Genomic DNA, 23,025 nt, shown 5'->3' on the forward strand with positions numbered 1-23,025 from the left:
AGGAAAGGAGGGGTGTGGAAGAAGGAGGGCGAGGACAAAGCGTGCGAAGTCGATGGACTCCAGGGAAAAGTACGGCTTCCCTTTTTCACACGGGACTGTCTCGGTCAACCTTATTTTGTGCATTGCTCTGTCCGTTGAATCAGTCTGAAACGAAAACAAATGATGCAATGGAAGGTTGGGCAATAAGCCTAGCTGTTCTGACTGAAGAGGTGCTTGAGGCGATCGATATCTGCAAGCATCAATATCGTCAATGTAGCCTCGACGGACCTCACTAGGTTCGCACAGAGGTCATAGCGCTGCTTCCGATTCATTCGCTCGGTCATGTTTAGCTTTCCCGACGTTGGATCATGCCAGAAGATTTCCTATACTGGTGCAGAGGCAAGAAGACCCGTCCCATCAATCTCTAGGAAAGCGTGATGTTACTCTTACCCCGGGTCGTCACGTTTGTGCAGAGAGCTCGTTCATCCCGGAACTCCCTCATGACCGTTTACTTCTCTCCATCCTGTGTAGGCCAGCAACATGCCAAAGACCTCGGAGCCGGGTAAGCGCAGGTCCCAATTTCTCGAGTATAAGCGCATGCTAAGGCCCTCCTTGTCCGCGTTTGTTCCCCGGAAGATTTTTATATTTTTTTTTTTCCGGAGAAAAGCGTCCTAAGCGGCGCCCACAGACAAATTTGCAAGTTGCCTGCGCCATGCTCATTCATGGCCTCGACTGCTCAGACTAAGAGGGAAAGAGAAGTGCTTTATTTGGCTTGGCTGTCCTTTCATTTACAAGTGGCAATGCTTGCTTGCCTTGATCTTTTGTGCTATTCTTCGTTGCTATTGGAGAAGTGGAGAATCGCTGAAGAAGTTGAGATTTGCCGTTATGAGTGTATGTGACATCATGTCCGAGGCAGGTAATCGTCCAATGCGATCAAGATACTAGTAATGTGGTCCATGATACTAGCAAGGTGGTCCATAGTTCTTTTTTGGACGCATCGCGACTCTGTACTGGGATTCGAGGACGGGCTCGGATTCAAAAAAAGGACGACACCTGGGTCTGCGTCATGTTGGCGGGTCCTCGTCGGCCTTGTGATCGAGGTACGAGCCGAGTTGGGCTGGAGAGGCTCGCAAAGCCATCGTCCTCGGGTCGCAGAGTCTCCTCTTGTTCATCGGCCGCGCCGTCGCTTGCTCTGCGCATGTAGCCGTGACGAGTCCGTGGCACGGCCAGTGGGTTGCTGGACCGCCCCTCCTGGAGATGGATGTCGTACTGTCCAACCGAAACTGCGTTCGCCCCTCGTCCGCTACTGCTCGCTGCCAGACTGAGCAACGTATGGAACGTGGACAGGAAGTTGTCGTAGGATTGAAGGAAGCAGACAGGAAGATGCCCCCGCCACACACGATATTAAGCCAGCCGGTGGCAAGATTGTGGTGATAGAAAGCCGGGGCAAGGGCTTCAGGACTTTTGCTGATCACGTCGAGGTCCACTGCAGTGATGCCGATGACGACGATCGAGTATGCAGTGAGCGCCGAGATGAGATAACTGAGAAGAAAGAGGAGGTTGATCAGCTCGCGCTGCAGCTCGCGATTGCGAACCCGCTAGACGACCGAGGACTGAACACGCCGTGGACGTCCGAGTCTGTCAACGGGCATTCTCAGGCTGGGCGATCTGGTCGTCGAGCAAAGGTTTGGGTCAGGAGTTTGGCCCCCGCCATCTTTAGGTGCAGAGACATCTGTCGAAGAAAGTTCGCGCTGTTTGTCGCCGAGCTCCGCTGGCGGAGGTACGCTGAGACGCGCAGCGAAGTCCACATTGTCCGCTTCGTCGTCCACCTCGACCGGGAAAGGCTCCGTGAGAGGTACAGAGAAGATCAAGTCGTCGTCGTTCTCCTGATTGTCGAGCCGACGCATGCGGACGATGAGCTCATAGGCCAACACGAGTCCCACAATGAATTGGAACAAGGTGGTGAACCAGGCGAAGGTGGTCCACTCGCAAAAGCCGACAGTCCCCCACCACCAAGCCAGCTTGAGGTACTCCCAGACTTTGATGGCGGCGGCGTTCTCCTCCGGTCCAGCCAGATCCGTGCCTTTCGTCAAGGTCTTATACTTTTGCCGATAGCTCCTCATAAACTTCACATGTGTTGGGCAAGAATCAGCAGAGCGTCTTCCGTCTAGCTGAAGGTGAATCACATCTGCACGGCTGGTTCAACTTCACTAAAACGCTTGTGGAGACAGCAGGGCCCCGTTGCCTCATTCATGCAGGACCACATCCAATGGCCAAGGAACTTCGCTACTTTCAGATGCTTGTATTTAAGACCGCCGCTCACCACTTTCAGTTGATGACCATTATACCTGTTGTAATGCTTGAAAACAAGCGCGACTTCTCCTTCAGGATCGTATCGCGTGATACATGTTGTTTACAGAACGATTGTCTCACAGACACATAGGCACAGACACATTGAAGCTCTCCTTGTCTCAATGCTGCTTTCGTGTAACGAGGAACAGGCACAAAGAAAGATGTACACACATCACTTTCCTGTACAAACTTTATCTCCTCGTACACACGTTTTTGTACTCTGCTGCAGATACAATGGCATCTATTTCGCCAGAGAGGGAGTCTTAATACAAAGGTGACTGTCACACTTGTTGCGCAAGAATTGGTGTTGCCAAGGGACAGATAGACAGAGCATGTGTGGAGAACTGTGTAGCCTTCGCTGGATGCGCATACTACCTCGCCAGTACCGCTTGCCACTGAGCAAGTATTGGGACTTTGCGCCGACGAGACGCCGCCTTTGGTCATGCGGAAGTAGAATGTGCTCGCCATTCCGTAGGTGGATGACATGAAGGCACTGTCGCTGGCGAGGCAGAGACCGCCAGTGCTCTGGTCAAATGTCACCTGCGCAGCGGACGCGGCATCGGACGACAAGATGAAACCACGTGAATCCCTCCTGAAGCGTACGCGCTAATGACTCGGGGTCGAGGACCCTTCGATGGCACATCATATTGAGACTGCCAATGATCCTTCCCGGTCATGCGCGCACACAAGAACGATTGATTAAGCTCCGTTTCTTCCCACAGCGATAAGGTTCGAAAGCGGACAAGGCTTTAAGATCGGGTATCGGAGTCAAAATCAATCGGAGCTACAATTTATCGAAATGTCAATAAGCCTTCCCGGTCGTGCGCGCACACAAGAACGATTACCCTCCATTTTTTCTCACAGCGATAAGTTTTGAAAGCGGAGATGTCTCAAACCAAACATTTCTGGGGTATAATGTGGTGGAAATTCATAGAAAGGCAAAAACGATCTTGCAGACTATTTGCTCAAATTATTGTGACAACCACGATGAAGAGAAAGAAATCACGCGTCGACATCGTATTTAAACAACATGCTCGATCCCAGGTCTTCAAGTCTTCAAGGACCGGCGTTTGACTGCCTGCACTGAACGAATGGTCTGGCCTTATCTCGCAGACAAGGTCCGTCTGGAGATGCATCTGTCTTTCCACACGATGTTCCAGTGCTTGGTAGCATCGAAGCGATGCAATAACGCTCTTGGCTACAAAATGGGCCTAACCAGACGATAAACGTGGCTATTTTGACTGACACGTCCCACAGCGAGAGGGAACCCCAATTCCGTGGCCGGTCCATGTCCCTGATTGCCATCGATCTGCCCTTGGCGATTCTGCAGACAGACCCGAACTTTCATGGGCTCATCGACAAGGCAGGTACGCGAAGGTTTCGTCATTGCGGGGAACATTGTAGCGGTGAATGTCTTTATCTGCGTGAATTTTTCCTTCACTTCTGACCATTGCGACTTGCCTCTCCGTCATTTTCAGCGATACGGCCTTCAGCACCTCGTTTGCGCTAGCAGCAAAGTCACAATCTCCCGAGATTGGGCCAATGCATAGTCGGGCAAGGCCATCGGCTCTGTTGCCATGAGCTCGCACGCAAATTTCGTCTTATTTGCTTTCCTCTGGGCGGTCATCATTTTATTGGTTTGAAAGTGCATGCGATGAAGACACCAAGGTGAGTAGAGTAGAGACGGACTTTTGAAGCGGGACTCCTTTCTCTTCCTACTTTTGTTATCTCGTGTGTTAAAGCAATTACTCTACAGCACAAATCTGAGGCTCCGCCATCATCTGAAAAAAAAAGAATTGGCGCTGTCACGATATCAGCCTGTGGGGTTAGTTTGAAGTCATCCGCACCACCAGCATCCGATGCTTACAACAAATGGAGGAAATGTGTGACATTACATCTTTGCCTCTTCCCCTTACGTCTTTGCCTCGTCCCCTTACGCCTTTGCCCTGTCTCAACAATCTATGCGCCAAAGCCAAGGTGCATCTTCGGCAGCCGAAACAGCACCGAGAATATCCTGGCGTGCTTTCAAGCACGATCTGTCCCTGTGGAAGCACGATGATTTACAGCATACAGCATGCGAAACTGAAGTAGGGTCGGGGAAGCGTTTCAGCCGTGTCGGGAAACATGAAGTAGACAAAGGAAAAGGGTCAAGAACCAGCTTCGAGCTGCCTTTGGTAGTTGCCAGGGACAGAGCTCGAAGGCATCTGACCCTTGGCCTGTCCTTTTCAAAGACCAGGAACGGGATCTTCCCTTTTCCGAAATCGGGTTTCCCACAAGCTCAGATAGGCAGCGTCTCGCAAAGGAGTTATCCTCGATCGTACTTCTCGATCGTACTTCTACGTCTCTGCTCTCCATTTTATACAACACAGCCCCCCAAGCGAACACCGCTCAACAGACCGAGTCGCGTCACGATGGACCATACAACACACCGAGTCGGCTACTGGCTTCCCAAAGACAAGGCTGTCATACAAGAATGAATTGCCACGATCGTCGAGATTAGCCACGAAGGCCATTACAGCCAGCTCGACCCCACCTTGGTTGCCCTTCAGCACGTAGTCGACCGTAGCCCTCTCCTCGAGCTTCCTCAAGCCACTGTCAGACCACATGTTCATTGAGACTGCCAACGACGACTCTCTACCGTTCCGTGACTGTGAGAAACCACTTGTCAATGATTTCGAAATCATGCTGCGGTGCTTCAACGTGCTCATGCGAAAAGCACCCCCGTGGAACGATGCGGAAGAGAAAGAGCGGCCTCATCGGCTTCCCTTTCAAAGCCGGGCTCGACACCGCTATGCGAACGGCAGCCGACGACCAGTATCTCTTGGACAGCGATGTGAATTGGTGCCTGCGCGAAATTGTTACCATGTGGGCCCAGTATTTGCAGCACGACAATGATCCGCACGTGTGTTGCAGGGCCGGCTTTCAAAGGGCATTCATGAAATGGAGAAGAAGGGAAATGAATGCGGCGATGGACCAGTCACGAAGCTAACTTTTGTCCAGCTGTATCAGTGCGACCCAGGCGCCAAATCATGGGTTTCGTTGCTGGGACGACTTCTTCGCGAGGAAGTTTCAGCCTGGTGTCCGCCCTGTGCCCGAGAGAGAGAATGCAGACGATCCTCGCTTCATTGTTCATGCCTGCAAGTCAACCCTTTTCAAACGCCATTGCGCGGCGTGCAGCGTACCGACATCTTATGGGCAAGAATCAGCGCTACTCGTTGCAAGGCATGCTCGACAGCGATCCCTTGGTCGACTACTTTGTTGGTGGCACCGTCTATCAGGCCTTTTTCTCGGAGGATAGTCTCTGCGATGGAGCTTACATGTTATGGCGACAAGTGTTCTCATTTCTGTGTCGGACATCGACTGAGGAACGGGATTCGGGAGCGAGACACATACAACAGGTGTTGTAGTGAGCGAGGAGCTTATCAACTAGAACATTGGAAGGACAAGGGAGGGTGGGAGGGTTTTTTTACGTAGACAAAAGGGCTCTTAGCGACCAATGGGAGGCGTAATGAATCTGTGACAGCCACGATCACGAGATAGAAGACAGTACCGCACCGCGTCAGTGGTCGTCAAAAATAAGATAAGCCCAGTTGACGTTGCCGTATTTGCTGGCGATGCGGCCTGAGATCGTACCAGTACTCAATTCAACGAAGCTGTCTTTGTCGTGAGTGTCCTCGACTTTCTTGATGGCAGCTTGACGATCCTCGCCTTGGAGAACGCAGATGGAATTACGGCCGTCAAAGAACGAGTTGGGACAGTCCAATCCCACAGTCACGTCCCCGCCGTTTCGGTGAAACGAAATGGCGAGCGTCGTGCCACAAAGTCCCGCCTTTCTCTCGTAAATGAACCATCCCACCCATACCGTAGGGCTATCGGGGGCGCTTGCAGGTAAATAGTTGGTCACTGAGGCTACTCGGCCACTTTTGGTTGCATGGTCCGTGGGCCAAATGTCCGAAGAACTGTTGTTCACTGCCAAAAGCACGTTTTGCGCGTCCTTTAAAAGACACCATCCGATGGTGAGCAAGTTCTTGGTTTATGCCTGTCACACAACAGTTCGTGGAACGTGGCGAGGGGACTCATGCAAAGAACTTGGAACTGACGGACTGTACTTGCCAGTCCTGATCGACCACGCCTTTCGTGCAAAAATCTCCGACTTTGGACTGGCAATTGTACGTGACAAACACGCGAAAGGGCATTGGGGCATCGCAGGTGTAAGCACAGACGTCCCTCATCCTACCGTACCATGCAACCGTACTTACTGCATAAGTACTTCATTCTTTTCTTTAATGCAGAAGCCTGGCTCCAGATCGCCAGTGAGTGGAGAGTTGCAACAGACACATTAGCTTTGGCAATTAATCTTACCCCAATCCTTTTTGGGGACAAAAGGAAGTGCTGAGAGGCGAAAAGTACGACGTCAAAAGCGACTTGTGGTCACTCCGATGCCTTTTTCTCCAATTCTGACAGGAAGGTGAGTGCCATAGACTTGCTGAGGATCTCAATTTCTCACATGATTCCCTTTTCATTTTTCATAGACACCTGTTCGATGAAGATGGTGTCAACAGAGATCTAAATATTTTTACGGAGTCGTAGCTTGGCCGCTCTCGCCTAAATCAACCTTCCGGAGAAAGACGTGGTCAACAGTCTTCTTCAAGCTGTCGTGAGCTCTTGTACGGCTCTCAACTGAAGTGCATCGAGACACTTACTATCTTCACTGCTCGTCACCGTCACAATTGCTTCTGCTGAAACAGCCATTGCAGAGAATTTCCTCGGCCCAGCTATTTGCCAATTCTGCTGTCATAGATTGGCTTGTAGACACAAACCTTCGGTAAGCTCATCTATTTTTGACTACATAGACGCTTCTAATGCAGATCATCGGAAGCCTTGATCATGTGCATCGAGAGATCACTCTGGTTGATGGATCACCTGAGGAGACGAAAATAATACCTGTCCGTCACAAGCTCATCAGTCACCCGAGCCTCTGTCCTCTTTTACCTTATGTCACGGCCCAGACCTCCGAAAAAAGGTGCGTGCACTTCTCTGTGTACCTTTTTTTTCCCGACTACAACTCTTCTCATCTTTCTTTTAATGCCGGGCAGTTTCAAATTTGGCGACATCATCATCAATGCCGTCAGGCTTTGCTGCCTCAATCACTGCAGCAACTACGCGTGCAAAGCAAAGCCAATGAAGTGCAGCCTCCTCATTACCCGAAGCAGCAGCAGTTGTCATCTCCAAAGGTACTCGTCCCAAAGAGCGACTTTTTAAGAGGCTGCTTGAAGAGCGCTCAAAAGCCCATCAAATGGCAAGGAAATCCTTTCCTTTGACACAAGAGAATGTTACCTCTCCGTACAGCGTTCCGATTCAGCAAGACGGACGGCGGAATCCTTCCCAAATTTACCTCGAGGGTATGAGGACAAATCGACAAAAAAAGAGTCGCCCAAGCAAGTACGCCATCCTTACAAATCTGAAAAGGATGGTGCTGCCCACCCACAGACGAGTACGAAAAGAGGTGAAAACATTGATTGCCAGTTCAAAAAAAGTGACTTGTCACTCCGTCTGCTCCATGCTGGCTAGAAGCAATACATGATAGGAAGACATATGAGAGAGAGACCGAATTGACAAGTAAAGTACAGGATATCACAATGGCAACCTTTAGGGTAGGAGAAGAAGAAGTCTCACTGAGCATGTTTAATTTTGGTATTAAACTTTGCACTAGCTTTGCATTGCACGGGGAGCGCACAATGGACCTCTGAATAGCACAACACTGAGTTCGTAGCCAAACCTTAAACAGAAAGCCCGTCGTCAAAGTTGCCAGAGCCCATTGAACGCTTTGTCGGTATTCTCTGCCGTTATGACGTTAGTTTCTATTCCACAAGGACATAAGAGTATGGGATATTTTTGCCCTGCTGAATAGGTGAAATCACTCCGCAACCTATCACCACCCCAGGAAGATTTCGATCAGAAGGGCGTTGCCCGCGACGTGCTCCTCAATTTATGTGTTTCTCTATTGATATTTTGAAGTCTCGCGGTACAAATCGCATCGAAATCCAAGATCTGATATCCTGAAGCACTCTTTTCACACCGTCATATTTGCACTTAGCTATGATACTACCCCTTGCACCACATCAGCATCCGTTTTCATTGCGCCTCTCTCGCACAAGAGAACAGTATTCGTGACAACGATGCTGGGATCCGAATTGCGTTTCCCCCCCTTCGTTCACGACCCAGATCTACGACTAAGGAAGCAGATAGCAGCTTCATCCAGCATCTGCTTCTCTTCCTTGAAATATAATCAAGTAGTCAGTTTCTGTCCTAACGGCAGACCATTTGCTTCCACTGCTCACTTTTGTAGGAGGCCCACTTTTACGCAGTACGTCCTTCATAGTGCACGTCTGATCTGCCTCCCGACATTTCTCGCATCGAGGCTTTGCGCGGTCACACTGTGACGAGAAAGGGTAGGATGACGAGAAATATTAGGGGCTTTGATGTGATTTGTCATGGGAATGAATACATCGCAGCGCAAAGCCAGAATATGTCAGTGTTTGTCTTGTGGTCACATCTTCCGGAGTCTTTGTTCTTGTTCACTGACCTTCACTTTACGTTTTCTGCGATGTCGCAAGCAGGAGGAGGCGTCGCAGATCCAAGGTTCGGGTCCGAAAATGTTGCAGCAGATTGTATGTCACCAATGTATTTCTTGATGAAATGAAGTCGATGTCGTGAGGATTAAGACCCTCACGAGACCGAAGATTGCTGCGTGAAGACCCGATCTTCTTGGAAGACGCTCCCGAAAAGGGGTTCATTAGGTGCAAGCTACCGTTTAAAGCTTGCATTTGGTTTGAAAAACTCAGAGACTAGGTGAAATGGAGCCTTCCAGCACCCTATGACTCACACACGTTGCTGTTCGCAGCTTGAAAGTGATGGAAAATTCGCATATCAGAGCTGCTATCGAAGTGACTATGACAATGGAATTCTTGCTGTGAAACGATGTTATTGCTCTGCTCGCACTCGAAGTGCTTTTCATCGTCGGCCTTTCCTCTCTTGCGCCAGAACGGGGCGAGAAGCTGCTGAGATACCGTGTTGTCTTGCAAGGCCATGGATGGATCAGCTTGTTGATTTAGTGACGGAGCATTGCAAGAATGTAGCTTGTTTTGTGAAATTACTTTTTTTGGAAGTCCTCTCGCCACCCACTCGCTACTTTCGCAATCTTGAAGAGAGCTGAGTGTGCAACAAGGATTGCCGATTTGCGACGTAAGGTGGATCTCTGCGTGAATGTATTTTCGGGGAATTTCATAGTCGAGTTGCTCCTGAAGTGCCGGCTCTTGAGGTGCCGGCTCTTGGGCTGCCGTGTCTTCTGGAGAATGCCAACAAATTGACCTTTTTCTCTTCCATTCTTTCTCCCTGTTCATATCTAAGAGTCGTAATGTTGATGACTACGCAACTGTTCTCGAAGCTCTTCCTGTTTGTCCCTTCCTTGCTCGCACAAATAATCCCAAGGCCGCCGTGAGATCGAGGTGTGTTGCTGGCTGAATCGGGGGCAATCTATCCTTCGCATAAGGCCGATATTGCGTCGGCGGTGTGTTAGGTAGCTATGAAAAATTGCCTGCTGCTGCTGCTCGATGATGAGAAGCCTGTCGTCATCCCGCTTCTGAGACATCTTGCTGCCAGCAACGCTCTTTTGCTTAACCTTTTGTGACGCCAAAGAATGCAAGGAAAAGCTCTGATGGACGATGCTGACAAACGAGTCATATGCTGTCACACGCATTGCAAGGTACATGACTAAGCATTTGGGGCCCACTGCTATCTGAACCACCTATACATCAATACGCTCCCCCCCGCCTAGCTGGATGCAAAGTAAGCTAGTTTGGACACATTTCGCTTCGCTTGCGCACGTGTATACTAGATGCTCGCGATTAAGGCTGCCTCAATTTTTCACCCGTGTAACGATGCTCGAGAGGCTCTGAAGCTGGCAAGCCAAAGTGAACACCACGTCGAGCATCGTACGGATATCGATAAGCTCAAAGCAGCTCTTGACAGCTTTTTCGAATGCACTAAGACGCGCGTAACGAGGGGCTGATTCTATCCGAGTACTGGTCGAGTGCTTAGGCTCTTCTTCGTCTAGATCAGGAAGTGGTACGACAGGAATCAATCCAGGTCGGCTCTGAGGTTAAACGTTGCTCGCTGTACAGTTTTCATACCCTTCATCCGTCAGTAGACAGCAATTAACCTCGTGCTATCAGGGCAGTACGTAAAGAGCTCTGTGGGATGCGAGACACTGAGCTGAAGCTCGAATCCGTCTTCACTTGCAATTTACAGACTAACCTGGTTGGCTGTCGATCGCTTCGGATCACTCATGGTGCTAGGCGCTCTCGGAAGGGGCACGATACTTATACTCGGGATGAGGCCCAGCTCTCGGAGTACAAGGAGCCATAGATCCATCTGACTGTGCCTCAGCCACTGGATGAATCGCCGCTTAGATACAACTCACCTGACCGGGCGTACTGATATCTTCCTGCGCGAATCTCATCGTCGGGCGAGATGTGTTCAGTATCCGTTGCGGACGTGGTGAGGTGACCGCTTTGCTCAAAGCAGTAATCTCTCTGTTCGTATACGTAGGCGAACGTTCTGATGTGACTGTCTCTCATGAATCTGACCGGAATTACAAGCAGCTGCTGTTTACTCTCATCAACAATGACCAATGCTCATCTAATGCTCATCTTGCGCCCACGACCCCTGCGCGAAAAGGTATTTGTTGTCGCTCATCAAGGATGAGTGGTGATGTTGGCACCTGTGACGAGTGAGATGGCGAAACACTCCAATACTTCCGGAGCTAAACGAATCTATCCGAGTTAAGTAGGAAATAGTAAAAGCTTCCCACGTGTTCAAACGATCATTCCCCCTAAGTGTCAGGTGACTCTAGCATTTCGAGAACCAAATCGCCACAATAATCTCATGGGCTTGCTGTGCACGCCATTCGAGAAGTGCTTTTAGCCATCATGCAATAGTGACAATGTTGAAAAAAAAGAGGTGATGGTATGATTGCTTTTTTCTTTCGAATGAGGGTTATCTGGAAAATAATATTGGGGAGGCTTCTCTAGAAGACTGAAGTGGAGGTCGAAGTGGGCCAAACCATCCAGTCGTTTGTCTCTCGGCTCGCAAATGGCGTGCTGACTTAACGGTGCAAAGTCAAACATCTCTTCGAGCGGGTCCACGTCCTTTGCCGAGGCAAAGGACGACGGTGTCGCCGCCGCTTCTTGCGCTTGCGCCAGCGAGGAAGGGGGAGCAGCGGTGGAGGAAGGAAGCGTGAGGTCATAATCGCAATTCCTGTGCTCCCTTTTGCATGTCCTCGTAGTCATCTTCTTGGCTCAGGCTGAGGTATTGGTGTTTTGGGGTGAAAATGTCTTCGCACAGCGTCGCGTCGCTTGGTGCTATCGATCGCGGCGAGCTGCAGAGCGAGGGCGGGAGCGATGCGGATGAAGAGTGCGAAGAAGATGGAGATTCTGCTGCTGCTTCGGCCTCCCAGGTGCTCTTGCTTGAGCTGGGCTCTCCCAGATCGAGGCCCAGGCTCGAAGAGGACGGTGCCGGCTGCTTGTCGACGACCTTGCGCTGGCGTCGCGAAGTCGACCTTTTTGCTCCCGGCCACATCTCCCACGTCTTGATCGCGAGCGGGTTCATTATGGGGAAGTGCTCCTCGTCTTCGGACCGTTGCGCGTCGACGTGCCGAAGCATGTCAGCCTCAAAGGCGATTGAAGTTCAGTCGATGGGGAAAGCCAAGATGGCGTCGAGGCTGACCTCGCCCCGGATGACAGAGGCGAGCAGTGCTTGCGACCGTTGTCGTGCAATGTTCTGTTGGTTAGCCGTCGTTCGGAGAACACCTGATCACGGTGAGCAGGGCCAGAGCTGGTGCTGGCGCTACTGTTTGCAAACTCCCAGTTCATGCTGGTTCTGCTGGAAGACGACGACGAAGAAGTAAATGATGGTGAGGAGATGGCGTAGCTCTGCGAGGTGCTCCGGCGCACTGCAGGGAGCAAGAAGCTAGAGGACGGCGCTTGTGCGGTGCAGGCGCTCATTTGTGGAGTTTTCTGCCGACGGTGCCGAAAGAAGTGCTCTGAAGGGAGTAATGGTTGATATTCACCGTAGCACAGGGCTGAAGTGGAGTTCAGTCAATGGTCTGGCTCGTTAGTCGGTGCTCGATGGTGAATAGATTGAGATCGTGTAGAGAGTGAGAGCCCAATTGAAGGAAGGGGAGGCAGAATGCCAAGATGTCACCATTGTTTTTTTGGGAAGGGAAGCAGGCCAAGAGCAGTAATCCCTCCTTCTGCGCAGATGAGCGGGATTCAGCCTCTGTCATGCTCACGCGTCTTCACGGAATTTACCTGCAGTAGGCTGACTAGTATTCGACGACTCTCGCAGCGCCCCCTTCCGCGGCGCGCGGACTAAAGCTCAGTTGTGCGCTCCCTCAACGGAGACAAGCGAAAAAAAATCTCGGAAATAAGCATTACAGCAAATCTAATTTCTTCGCTATTCATCTGATGAAAGCAGGCACTGTGGAAGGAACTCTTTTCCGCGGAAGTCGCAACTTGTTCGCATTTACGCTCTTGGGCTGCGATCAGAGGCCGAATAACCCTTGGACCAGTCAATTTCAGGTGCGCTTTCCGGACAGTAATCGGAATCGTCTGAAATCTCCCATTTCCGCTTACAAGCCCTCAAATCCGACGAGCATGCGTCCGAATCTCTCTTCTCTCGGGCTGACTCGACAGTCCATAGTTCATAAGCGGAGCTCTGCAAGATTACCCATCCCATTTCGACGTCCAATCCGTGCTCTTCTGTGCAGCTGAGACGAGTTCTCAGCATCGACACAGCAGCAAGCTCACTTACCAAATGTCACTCATTTACGGACGTGGAGATAAGTACGTGTTGATATGTAAGCACAGTGAGCATGAACCCTCGCATTTAATTCTTGTATTCGTCGGCTTTATTGACAGAATGCTTATGCCGTGTCAATAACTTATCGTTTCCCCGTTGCTCGCTCGCCCGTTCCTCGCTCGCCTTTCACCGCTTATCGCCGCGCGCGCCTCCTTTCTCGAAGGATGTAGTCTGTTTCCGCTCAGCTTCTCACGCCTCATGACATCTACTGCTAATTTCTTGTCTTTCATCTGACAATCTTCTGACGAAGTGGTGCTTCACCTTGCTTTCTTCATCCGTCCAGATCAAAGTCAGTGCGTAAATGATTGCAGCAGCTGTTTAGCAGCATAAGCGACGATGACGACGGCTTGCCTGTATTTTGTGGCTTGACGCGCGTGCCTTACTTCGATTTTACTTCTTTCTCAAACTTTCATTTAGAGCGCGATCTCATTGCAGGTGACCGATGAGCGCGGATCGGATCTGGCTGCTTTCCAGCAATTGCAGCACCTCAGCCCAGGAACAAGACATGGATACCAGCACCGCACTCAGGTGGCTGGCCAAATCTCACAAAGATCTGAGACCTGCCGGGCGGAGTGGTAAGAGGTAGCGTACCATTTTTGACAGTCGTGCATAGCTTGCCCCTTCAGGCACGCGAACTTCATTCGTCGAGTAACCCCGAAGTTCCTCTGCAGCATGAATGAGTCCTCCAAAAACAAGTTTGCACGGATATGGTCCGTTCCTAAGAGTTCTTCTCACAGAAGTTTTTCTGATGTTGGACTTGAGTGAATGGACCAACGTCTACGCCCAAACGTTGTCATCTTTGCGCGATACATAAGCTTAAGGAACGAGAATTTGACGGAATAAAGGAAAAATTGAAAAAAGCGACTCAGGAAAAGTGGCACGTCGACATTGCCGGCTTAAAGGAAATTGAGGCCCTCAAAAAAGCCTCGCGGAAGTTCAAGCTTTCTCCATCGATCCTGTTTTAAAATCTGAACGCTGCGCAAGGTGGTAAATTTACCTCTTATCTTGTCAACGGGAACATAATTGTCGGCGAAGCCAGGTGTGCGAGCCGATGCTGTTGTCCTTGAAGCACCTTCTCTCTTTTGACCCGGCCTTCTCATTCTGCATCACACCTGTTGCCAGTCTGGAGGAAGCAAGGCAAGTGACTGGCTTAGACCGACCTTGCAAAGTGACGTGACTTGAAGCGGGGTGTGGGCGGAAGTCAGAGAGCGTCGCGAGAAAGGACTTGGCATGCGCGCTAAAATATCGTCACGGGTCCAACACGGTCTGTCCAGAACAAGAATGACAGTCTATTGCATGGATAGGGTAGCTTTATGTCACAAAGTACACAGATGTGATCCACTAATTCAAGCTTGCCCAATGTAGGTCTTGCCCGATGTAAGCCAGATGCACATGTCACTGTGATCTAGCAGAAGTGAGAGCTACGAGACATAAGTACAGAAGCCACCGACTTCGAGGAAGTTGCTGCCCGGAAGGACATAGAGAGCAAAACATTCAATCTGCGACACTCGTTCAGAGCCGTGCAGAAGTGGCTAGTGTGTATGAGAACATTTTCTACGAGAGGCTGGTCTGGTATGGAAGAGAGGATTAAGTTCGCGGACACATAAAAATGTCTGAGACTCGTCTACAACGTATTGATCGCGTGGCCTGAAGTAAATCTCGTCTTCAATATGGTCATCAGTGTGTGGCGCCACTAGCCAATCGTATCGATCTCAGGAAGAAACAGGTCAGACTACAGCAGCACAATCTTTTGAGCTTGAAAAGCACATTCGTATGGGTACCCACTGCCATCACAACAGCCACCCGCGAGACCGCACGGCACTCCAAGACCCCAGCATGTTGGTCCTGCCAACGTACAGGGCTTTTGTCGTCTAATCACGTCAGTCGCCCGATCCAGGCTTCACCTTGCCTTCACGCAACCGATTCAAGAGATAGGCGTTCTCAGATTTTCGAGACCCTAGAGCGGTCAGACTTTCTATGACAGTCTTACACAGACACAGAAGATATGATGTCAAGAGTGGATGGAAAGCTTCGTTTGTTCTGTTCAATGATTCGGACCTTCTCACATTGCAGCAGCAATACCAGGAGGAAGCCCACTCTTGCATTGAGGATATTATCGTATCTAAATCTTCGGGCTTTGCCATTTCAGTAGACGGGGGCCGTGCTCTTCCGTTCGGAGAGGGGAGGAGGCGGAATGATCTTGTAGCGCGTCGCCTTATCCGCCAACACAGAAGCCACTCGAAGTGCGAAGACGAAAAGTCGGTAGAACAATTGCCGAGGAAGCCAGGTGATCCTCGCCCATAGCCTAGATAAGTAGCTAACGTCTCTGCGCGCATGTATCGGCCTAACGTCTGGAGTGGAACCCAGTCTGAGTAGGGAAGCTAGGCGATTGCCCAAAGTCCAAGCCTTCCATGCTTGTTTCGCCGACATACCCGAATACAAGTAGTCGTCGATTTGGGGAAATAAAGAGCGCCAGGCAACCGTGGTTTGGAATGAGGGATTGACTGCGGTGACCCGACCCGTTGCTTCGTCAACGTACCAAGATGCGCATCCCGTCGTGAAAATAAGATCTTTCATCTGGCTCTGGATAAAGGCTTGCTCGAAATCCTCGGCTGAGGATTTGACCTCGACAGATCGTCCTGCGCTTCGATGTAGCGGAGAGAGCGACACTATGCTCTTATCTTCGATAGGCAGCGCCATGAATACTGGCCTGAGTATGCGCATCGCCAGTTCGACGCTGCGCTCGATTGAGTGAATGGCACTAAAGTGACCTGTGACACTAGAGGGTCCCCAAATCATAAAGAAATTGGGAAAAGAGGAGACGCAAAGGGTGCGATAAGCTTGAGGGGCACCTTTCTTCTCCTTCCAATACTCCTCGAGCCGCATTCCCTCGGCATTTCTTATCGCCATCTGGCAAGCGAATTGGTCCGTCTTGAAACCATTGGCTAGGACGATTACATCGGCCTCAACCTTGCGGCCGCTTCGTAAAATAACACTATCCTCTTCTATCCTCGCTGCTTGATCATTGGTGATGTCGACATTTTTCCGACCCAAGCAAGGAATGTAACCGCTGCTGTCGAAAATGCGGCGTTTGCAGGCGACCTCAAGCTCACCATTCTTCGGTATGATGATGTCATGGTACTCTGGGGGAGCACATTGCTGGACGTAGTTTCTTGAAAGTGCCGCGAATCGCTCCCGCGCACCTTTACCATCCTCTTTGAAAGTTTGGAGGAAATGTGTTTCCAAGAGGGCTGCGATGATGTATCGCTGCAAAGAGACTACTCCCGGGACATTTTTTTCCATCCAAGACATGAAGGGTATCGATCCGAAGATGTCTTCAAATTGGGGCGCGATCCAATGTTTCGCTCGCACGATTTGTAAAAGCGACTTAACTTTCGGAGCGATTTCGGGCACGATCTGTGCCGCACTGCAGCCATTGCCGAGGACGACAACGTTTTTGCCGGCCAGGTCTACATCCTGACGCCATTCCGCGCTATGAAAAAGGGATCCTTTGAAGTCTTTCCAGCCGGAAATGTCGCAATTGCGCGGTATGCTGAGAGCTCCGACGCACGAAAATAAGATGCGTGATGAATACGTCTTCACCTTATCGGTGACCAGGTCCTTGACAAGTACAATCCAATGAGTACTGATGGCGTCATAATCAGCAGAGAGCACTTGATGTCTCATGTAGCCAAGGTGTCCCAAGTTGAGATTGCGAACCACGCCCATGGTGTCTATGAAGGATAGAATAGCTCATGATCAGCAAGACCAAGAATAATCTCGGTGCCACAAGAAGAGTGACGAAATCAAGTCGAATACTGACAATCGTGGATCTCGTTCTGTCCACTGAAGAAGTCATCCCATGTAGTTCTTTGCGCGTAGGATAGGGAGTAAAGTCCTGAATAAAACCGGAGGTCAGCAAGTAAGTTTGTGCCCGTCTACTACTTCTTGCACTGCGCGATAAATTCTTTGGAACCGACAATCAACCGGTTTGCGTTCCACTTGTCGGTTCGCCTGGCGAAGGTAATAAGATTCGAGAAAGAGGTGTCGATTATCACACTTACGTCTCTTTATTAATACAGTGGCACTAATGAATGCTGCCGACTGCAAGCCTGGCGTAGAAAGGCTAATTCCTTCGAATATTAAGGTCGTGAACGAAACGCCTGCACGTTTCATTCTTGAACTGCCTTTCCTGTGCCCGGGCATCCGTGCCGCACAGGTTACCTGTCCAATTCTTTTCGCAATCTGCGGGAGAGACACTGTGGCGCCACCCGGACCGTCGTTGGCGTATGCTAAGCAGGCTCCAAAGTCTACGATTAGACTCTATCGAGACATGGGACATTTCGATATCTACGTCGATCACCATTTCGAAGTTGCAGTTGCGGATTACATCGAGTTTCTGCGGCAAAATCTTACATTCTAGATAGAGCTTGGCGCTTAGGCGAGCTCGCTCTATCGCCCCGCCAATGCTTTCACAGATTCTGACAATCAGTGATCATTGGTCTACCTTCAAGTTCCCATATATGAGTAGCAGTAGAACACCGAAAGTTGTATGGAAGAGGCGAATTTTTCACATATCATTGTTACACAACAATTGTCTCACGCTCGTCCTCGTGACTATTGGGAGCAAGGCAAGTAATGGGCGTCCGAAGAATATTTGCACGAGGTGACGTTACTTGAAAAGCGCAACCATGAAGCTGAGCTGGTGGCTGCATCTCGATATCCGTCTAATCACTACACGATAGCACTGCATTAGACGGCCTTCAAGCATGCATCTCATTCAGACACCGGTTCGCTGCAACTAAGGCAGTAAGAACATCGATGCTCAAGCAACGGAGAAGTGAGCTTTGAGTAAGCAAAGTCGGCAAACCCTCTTCAGCCCTCCGAAGAAGAGCCCAAGGCGCTCGTCAGCGCAGAGAAAGTCGGCCAGTATTGAGGTCAAAGGCAAGGAAAAGAGAACTAACGAGCAGGCGGTAACCCCAGCCGAAGACGCTCGTTCACGCTGTGCTCTCTCCATACTCTCCGTGACAACGGCCAAGGGTTGCCCAATCGCGCTATTCGACGACCTACCGCCGCACTTGGGCAAACCTTTCGCCGATCAAATGCGTGAGGCAGTCCCGAAGGAAAATTTGATGAGAGATGTTAGCGGGGAGACCTGCATCGCCACGACGCGACCATTTTCATCACATTCTACCCGAAAAGCACGACGGATAAGCCATCAAAGTATTGTCTCTCGAGCATGGACACGTATCCTAACCCTGTCGAAACAAGCCTGACAAAGGGACACGTGAACGCGAACAACTTGACAACCGGACTTAGAGTAAATTTGAAGGTCGGGATGAGGAGATGTCCAATGTACTGAATGTACGCAGCCCGAAGACGTGGAAGTCAAAGACATTTCAAGCAACTCTGGCAGGGCTTCGTAAAGCTCCACAGTCCATTTCTCCTTCACATCGACCTCTAACTATCGCTAGACGTCGGCTACCTTGTCTTCTCTCCTGACAACGCGATGTAGGCACCTCCTGCAATTCACGTGAATCTTTGTGGAAGGAGTGGACTGCACGTCTGTGGAAGGAGCGAATTAGCAAAATGAAGCAGTTGTGGCGGTGGACTACATCGTGAGTGGTAATAAGCTCACTAGAAAAACTCACGAAGTAGCTCTCACTTCTGCTGGATCACAGTGACATGTGCATCTGGCTTACATTGGGCAAGACCTACATTGGGCAAGACCTACATTGGGCAAGCATGAAGTAGTGGGTCACATCTGGGTAGTTTGTGACCTTTACTTGCCCTATCCATGCTACATATTCCCTCCCCTGTACTGTACAGACCGCTTTAGATCCGAGACCAGGTTGATAGGACGATATCTTAGGAACTACCGTCCCGTGTCAAGCGATATACTCGAAGATTCGTTCCTTCAAAGAAGCTGTTGGAACGCTCAGTGAAACCCTGGCGAGAGGTGGGCGTCAAGCGAGCAAAGGTGGAAGCACCACAGATTTGACTTAGACAACACACACACAGCATTGGCATGGTCACGCAAGGTTCGAGGAGCTCGAACAACCCGCTGGAATTCTCATTCTTCCTTCAGCGAGTCTAGGAATTTTTGCCGCGCATGAGTGGCTCTTCTCCGAGAAGCAAGAGACTTCGACAAGCTCATCCCAGGGAAAAGAAAGAACTTTGTATGCACAAGCTCCGAGAGAGAGATCGTTTGCAGACAACCTTTGAGGCTCGTCGGAGCTTTACGGGCAGCAATATTATGTCCAAGAGCGAGAACCATGTCGCTGCGGGTCTCAACGACAAGTACGAAAGCCTCATAGGTAGTTTCAAGGACTTCGGCAACATAGGCGCTATCCTTCCCAACAGTGCTGCCGTTTGCGACTTTAGCGATGGGTATTTATAAATCAATTGCATCCGTACCATTCGTGGTCATAAGGAACCGTACGATGCGCTCGAGCCTCACTGGGACCGGGCTTTGTTTTCTGGATCAAAGGACAAGGCACTGCGCATGTCAAAATTCAAGACTGGCAAGCTCTTCCGTTTGCTCTTGAGTCACTTCCGCTCGAGACTTCTACAAGTCTCTGTCTCGTCCGGAATCTTGAGATGATCCACACCTCTGCACTTGGGTTGACATTTGTGTATGGGTAATAGCAGTGAAGACCGTTTCACGAAGCTGTGGAACTTCGCAAGGGGCGAGAACGTTTGCGAAAAGTTAGGGCCCTGCAAACAGGTCTGAGAGACCATTTCATCGACCTTCATCATCGGGACGCTTGAGCCTCAACAGATCACATCTCATCTGCGTCTCGTGTCTTCGATCTTGTTAAAAGGTGCGCTCGTGCGCCCTCAATAAGACAGCTCTGTGAAGCTGACGGATGCCTTGACACTATGTTTCCTGGATCGAATTACAGGAACTTCTTTCGTCGTAATGGTGGCTCGTATCACATCGTCAGAAGACCGTTTTGAGCTAGCTTGTGGCCGCGGAGTGAATGCCGCAGAGTGAATCCAAACTCTCATCACAAAAGCCTCATGGCTCAGAGTAGCACCTTCTCTTCGCTCTTTCCCTTTCTACACCGAATGAGCTCTAAACCGTGTTCGTTTGTTCAGCTCGCATCGGGCTCCTTTTTCTGAGCTCGTAAAAGTCGTGAACATACGGATGTTCCTTCTCAAGGCTGAGCAGACTCTCTGAATGTTAAAAGTCTCAACAACACCCTTGTTACACTCTGTCAATACTTGCAAGCCTTGCATTGCTCAGTCTCGAAGTCGTGCGATTGCTGTTTCCTGGAGACATGCTGTCTCTTGAAAAAGGAGAACTCAAAAATTCTACCTTGCCCCAAGAAAAGCTGCTCTCTTTCACTTCTTTGAATTTGGTGAATGTCAATGAAAGCTGTACGGGTTTGAAAATCGAGATACAGTGTTGATTGAGCCTTTGTTTGAGATTTGTGTCTTTGTTCCTCTCCTGCCGATGCAGCTTTTTGTACAGAACAGATGTTCTGCCACTTGTACTAGGAAGGAAAAGTATGTATTGGTAGCACCAACCTTCGATTGATAATCAATTACGTTATTGAAAAGCTGGGGCATTTTGAGAGCATGCACCACATAGCTGATGCAGATCAGTGCAACTCGTCGGACGTAGCTAGGGTTCCTTTCTTCTATTCTCCTCTCAGCCGGAAGGTGTCAGTCGAGGTGAGATCCGATGAAATCCTCAGACTTTATGAAACCTTTGTCTGCCGTCTTTGATCGACATTCGTGTTTGTGCGTGCTTGTGTGAACACGAGGTAGAAAGGTGCGTCCTTGTGCGAACACGCCTTTCTATCTATTAATGGCTCGCAAGAATAATACATTACCGCAATCTTACGCAGCTTACCATGGCAACTCCCGCTACTCCTAACAACAACAACAACAGCAACAAGACAACAGCAGGAATAAGAGCTTGTTTTCGCGGGCAGAAAATGAAAGTATTACAAGAGTACACATTTCATAAGTTTTCTTTCTAGCCGCACCGTGCTGCGTCGCAGCTACACTAGTCGAGCCATCCTCCAAGGAAAGACTTTCAATCAAATTGCTACGACGACTCGGTGATGCTCTTTAGTAGCACTAAGAAGTGATTCGTTTTATTGAGAGTGGATCAAGCTCCACAGGATGCACCAGCCAATGCAAGCGAGTCTCTTCGACACCCAAGCACGTCGTGTGTCAAGCCAAGGACTCCCTGCACTACCAACTGACGTGCTACTGCAAGAACCGCAAGGCCGAGACCCAGCATGCGCTGGCTGCGGCGATGAACCAAGAGCATATTGCCACCGTATCTACAGTGGCCACCAGCACGACGTATGCCACTGTCACGGCCACCACCGTCGTCCCCACCACTGTGCTGAGCACCTCCGTCCACACGCTTACCTCGACGTTCCCCGTCACGGGCACCTACACCACCTCGGCCACTGTGACGAGCACGGTGACCGACACGGCATCAACGGGCACCCCTACGACGGTGTCCACCACCGTGTCAATAGGGACGGCTACTCTTACTGCTTCTGCGACCACGGCGACTACGGCGACGAGCACGACACAGATCGTGTTGGCAGCTACGGGTGCACGCATTTAGCGCCGCCGACGACTACGACCAAGGCTACCTGGTGAGTATAGAGGCATCGTCGTCTGCGACGTTACTGACAGAAGTCTTTCTTGCAGTACCCTGGTAGCGACATTTTCTGCTACACGACGACTGACAGGACGGCGGCAACCACCTTCATGGCGGTCCAGGACCCCGCCTCGGGCCTGTTCAAGCTGCAGACGACTGACGGCAGCGGCAACGTCCTCATCGCTGAGGCGGGCTTCTCGGCTGCTACCTTTGCGTCTGGCAGTGCCGCCTACACCTGGACGTACCCAGGTGCACCCTCTCTGTGCGGTGCTGCTGGCTCGCGAGGCGCACCCGCCGCGGGAGCGGGTTCTTACGACGGCAACACGTGCGAGACGTACGTCTTTGGCCCGCAAGCAGACGCAGAGACGCTTCCCGAGGGTGCCACCGTCGTCCTCCACTCTGACTGGTACAACCCGTCGGCAACCTCACCCGGACAATGCTAATTTTGTGCTGTGACGTGTGAACTTTCCAATCGAAGCTTGATGCCAGCAATACACACTGTCCTTCGTACAATGGCGAAATATCTGCGTTCCATAAACAAGCATCGGCAGGAGAGAAACAAAATACGAATTTCAGGAGGAGGTACGACTAGCGCTCAAACGAGACTTCGAACCCATGCAGCTTTCACCGGCATCCAAAAGATTCAATGAGGAAAAAAAGCAACCATATTGGTGAGGCAGAATTTTCGAAGTCAACACTTTCCAGAATCAGCATGTCTCCAAGGGAAGTTGCTTCGACGATTTCTAGATTCTTAGCACAAACATCGACAGCAATAAATTTCTGACAAAAAGTGTCAAGACTTTTTTTTCATTTAAGGGGTGGTGGTGGTGAGTGAGTGCAGCCCATCAGGACGTTTACTTCGTCCGCGGACATCAAGCCGTCTCTCGAAGCGCACCGGTGACTTGAAGTACTGTAGTGCCAAATAGTCTCAGAATTAGTCACTTGACAGTCAGAAGAGACTTCGCGAGATCATAGCGGGACTAAATTGCATTTTCTTAGCAGGATCCGTGCACTCTATGTATCCATGATCAGCTACATGCCATATTCGTCGCAACAAGATCGCTGTCTACTTCGTCCCAACAACATCGCTTATTATTTGATCTTGCTTATAATTGGCAACACTCTGAGCCACCTCACTGTGG

The 23,025-nt window shown here is 50.3% G+C and overlaps 7 protein-coding genes across 7 annotated transcripts; 2 read left to right on the forward strand and 5 right to left on the reverse strand.

The window, feature by feature from the left end:
* Positions 1–933: 933 nt before the first annotated feature.
* On the reverse strand, positions 934–2,799 carry FA10DRAFT_291777 (hypothetical protein; the record flags this gene model as incomplete). The annotated part of the gene is made up of 4 exons (XM_025524368.1): positions 934–1,292; positions 1,380–1,521; positions 1,594–2,105; positions 2,704–2,799. The coding sequence occupies 4 exons, from the start codon at positions 2,797–2,799 to the stop codon at positions 1,044–1,046; spliced, it is 999 nt and encodes a 332-aa protein (XP_025373895.1). The 3' UTR covers positions 934–1,043.
* A 1,679-nt stretch (positions 2,800–4,478) lies between these two features.
* FA10DRAFT_263202 (hypothetical protein) lies at positions 4,479–5,196 on the reverse strand (the record flags this gene model as incomplete). The annotated part of the gene is made up of 3 exons (XM_025520181.1): positions 4,479–4,547; positions 4,761–4,923; positions 4,970–5,196. The coding sequence occupies 3 exons, from the start codon at positions 5,194–5,196 to the stop codon at positions 4,479–4,481; spliced, it is 459 nt and encodes a 152-aa protein (XP_025373896.1).
* A 3,349-nt stretch (positions 5,197–8,545) lies between these two features.
* FA10DRAFT_263203 (hypothetical protein) lies at positions 8,546–9,422 on the reverse strand (the record flags this gene model as incomplete). Its single annotated transcript, XM_025520182.1, has 5 exons — positions 8,546–8,608; positions 8,673–8,768; positions 8,918–8,933; positions 9,065–9,138; positions 9,222–9,422. 5 exons carry the CDS (start codon positions 9,420–9,422, stop codon positions 8,546–8,548), a joined length of 450 nt encoding a protein of 149 aa, XP_025373897.1.
* A 741-nt stretch (positions 9,423–10,163) lies between these two features.
* Positions 10,164–10,684, reverse strand: FA10DRAFT_51487 (hypothetical protein). Its single transcript, XM_025525535.1, has 3 exons — positions 10,648–10,684; positions 10,524–10,583; positions 10,164–10,443 (listed from the first exon to the last, which is right to left on the reverse strand). Exons 2-3 carry the CDS (start codon positions 10,528–10,530, stop codon positions 10,250–10,252), a joined length of 201 nt encoding a protein of 66 aa, XP_025373898.1. The 5' UTR covers positions 10,531–10,583; positions 10,648–10,684; the 3' UTR covers positions 10,164–10,249.
* A 671-nt stretch (positions 10,685–11,355) lies between these two features.
* FA10DRAFT_51493 (hypothetical protein) lies at positions 11,356–12,391 on the forward strand. Its single transcript, XM_025525536.1, has one exon. The coding sequence runs from the start codon at positions 11,723–11,725 to the stop codon at positions 12,296–12,298; it is 576 nt and encodes a 191-aa protein (XP_025373899.1). The 5' UTR covers positions 11,356–11,722; the 3' UTR covers positions 12,299–12,391.
* Positions 12,392–15,314: 2,923 nt separating this feature from the next.
* FA10DRAFT_51537 (FAD/NAD(P)-binding domain-containing protein) lies at positions 15,315–17,587 on the reverse strand. Its single transcript, XM_025525537.1, has 3 exons — positions 17,316–17,587; positions 17,075–17,149; positions 15,315–16,985 (listed from the first exon to the last, which is right to left on the reverse strand). The coding sequence occupies exons 1-3, from the start codon at positions 17,455–17,457 to the stop codon at positions 15,397–15,399; spliced, it is 1,806 nt and encodes a 601-aa protein (XP_025373900.1). The 5' UTR covers positions 17,458–17,587; the 3' UTR covers positions 15,315–15,396.
* Positions 17,588–21,523: 3,936 nt separating this feature from the next.
* On the forward strand, positions 21,524–22,326 carry FA10DRAFT_263206 (hypothetical protein; the record flags this gene model as incomplete). The annotated part of the gene is made up of 3 exons (XM_025520183.1): positions 21,524–21,747; positions 21,815–21,878; positions 21,919–22,326. The coding sequence occupies 3 exons, from the start codon at positions 21,524–21,526 to the stop codon at positions 22,324–22,326; spliced, it is 696 nt and encodes a 231-aa protein (XP_025373901.1).
* Between the last annotated feature and the right edge of the window lie 699 nt (positions 22,327–23,025).

Source organism: Acaromyces ingoldii (genome assembly GCF_003144295.1).
Source record: "Acaromyces ingoldii strain MCA 4198 unplaced genomic scaffold FA10scaffold_10, whole genome shotgun sequence".
Classification (NCBI taxonomy): domain Eukaryota; kingdom Fungi; phylum Basidiomycota; class Exobasidiomycetes; order Exobasidiales; family Cryptobasidiaceae; genus Acaromyces; species Acaromyces ingoldii.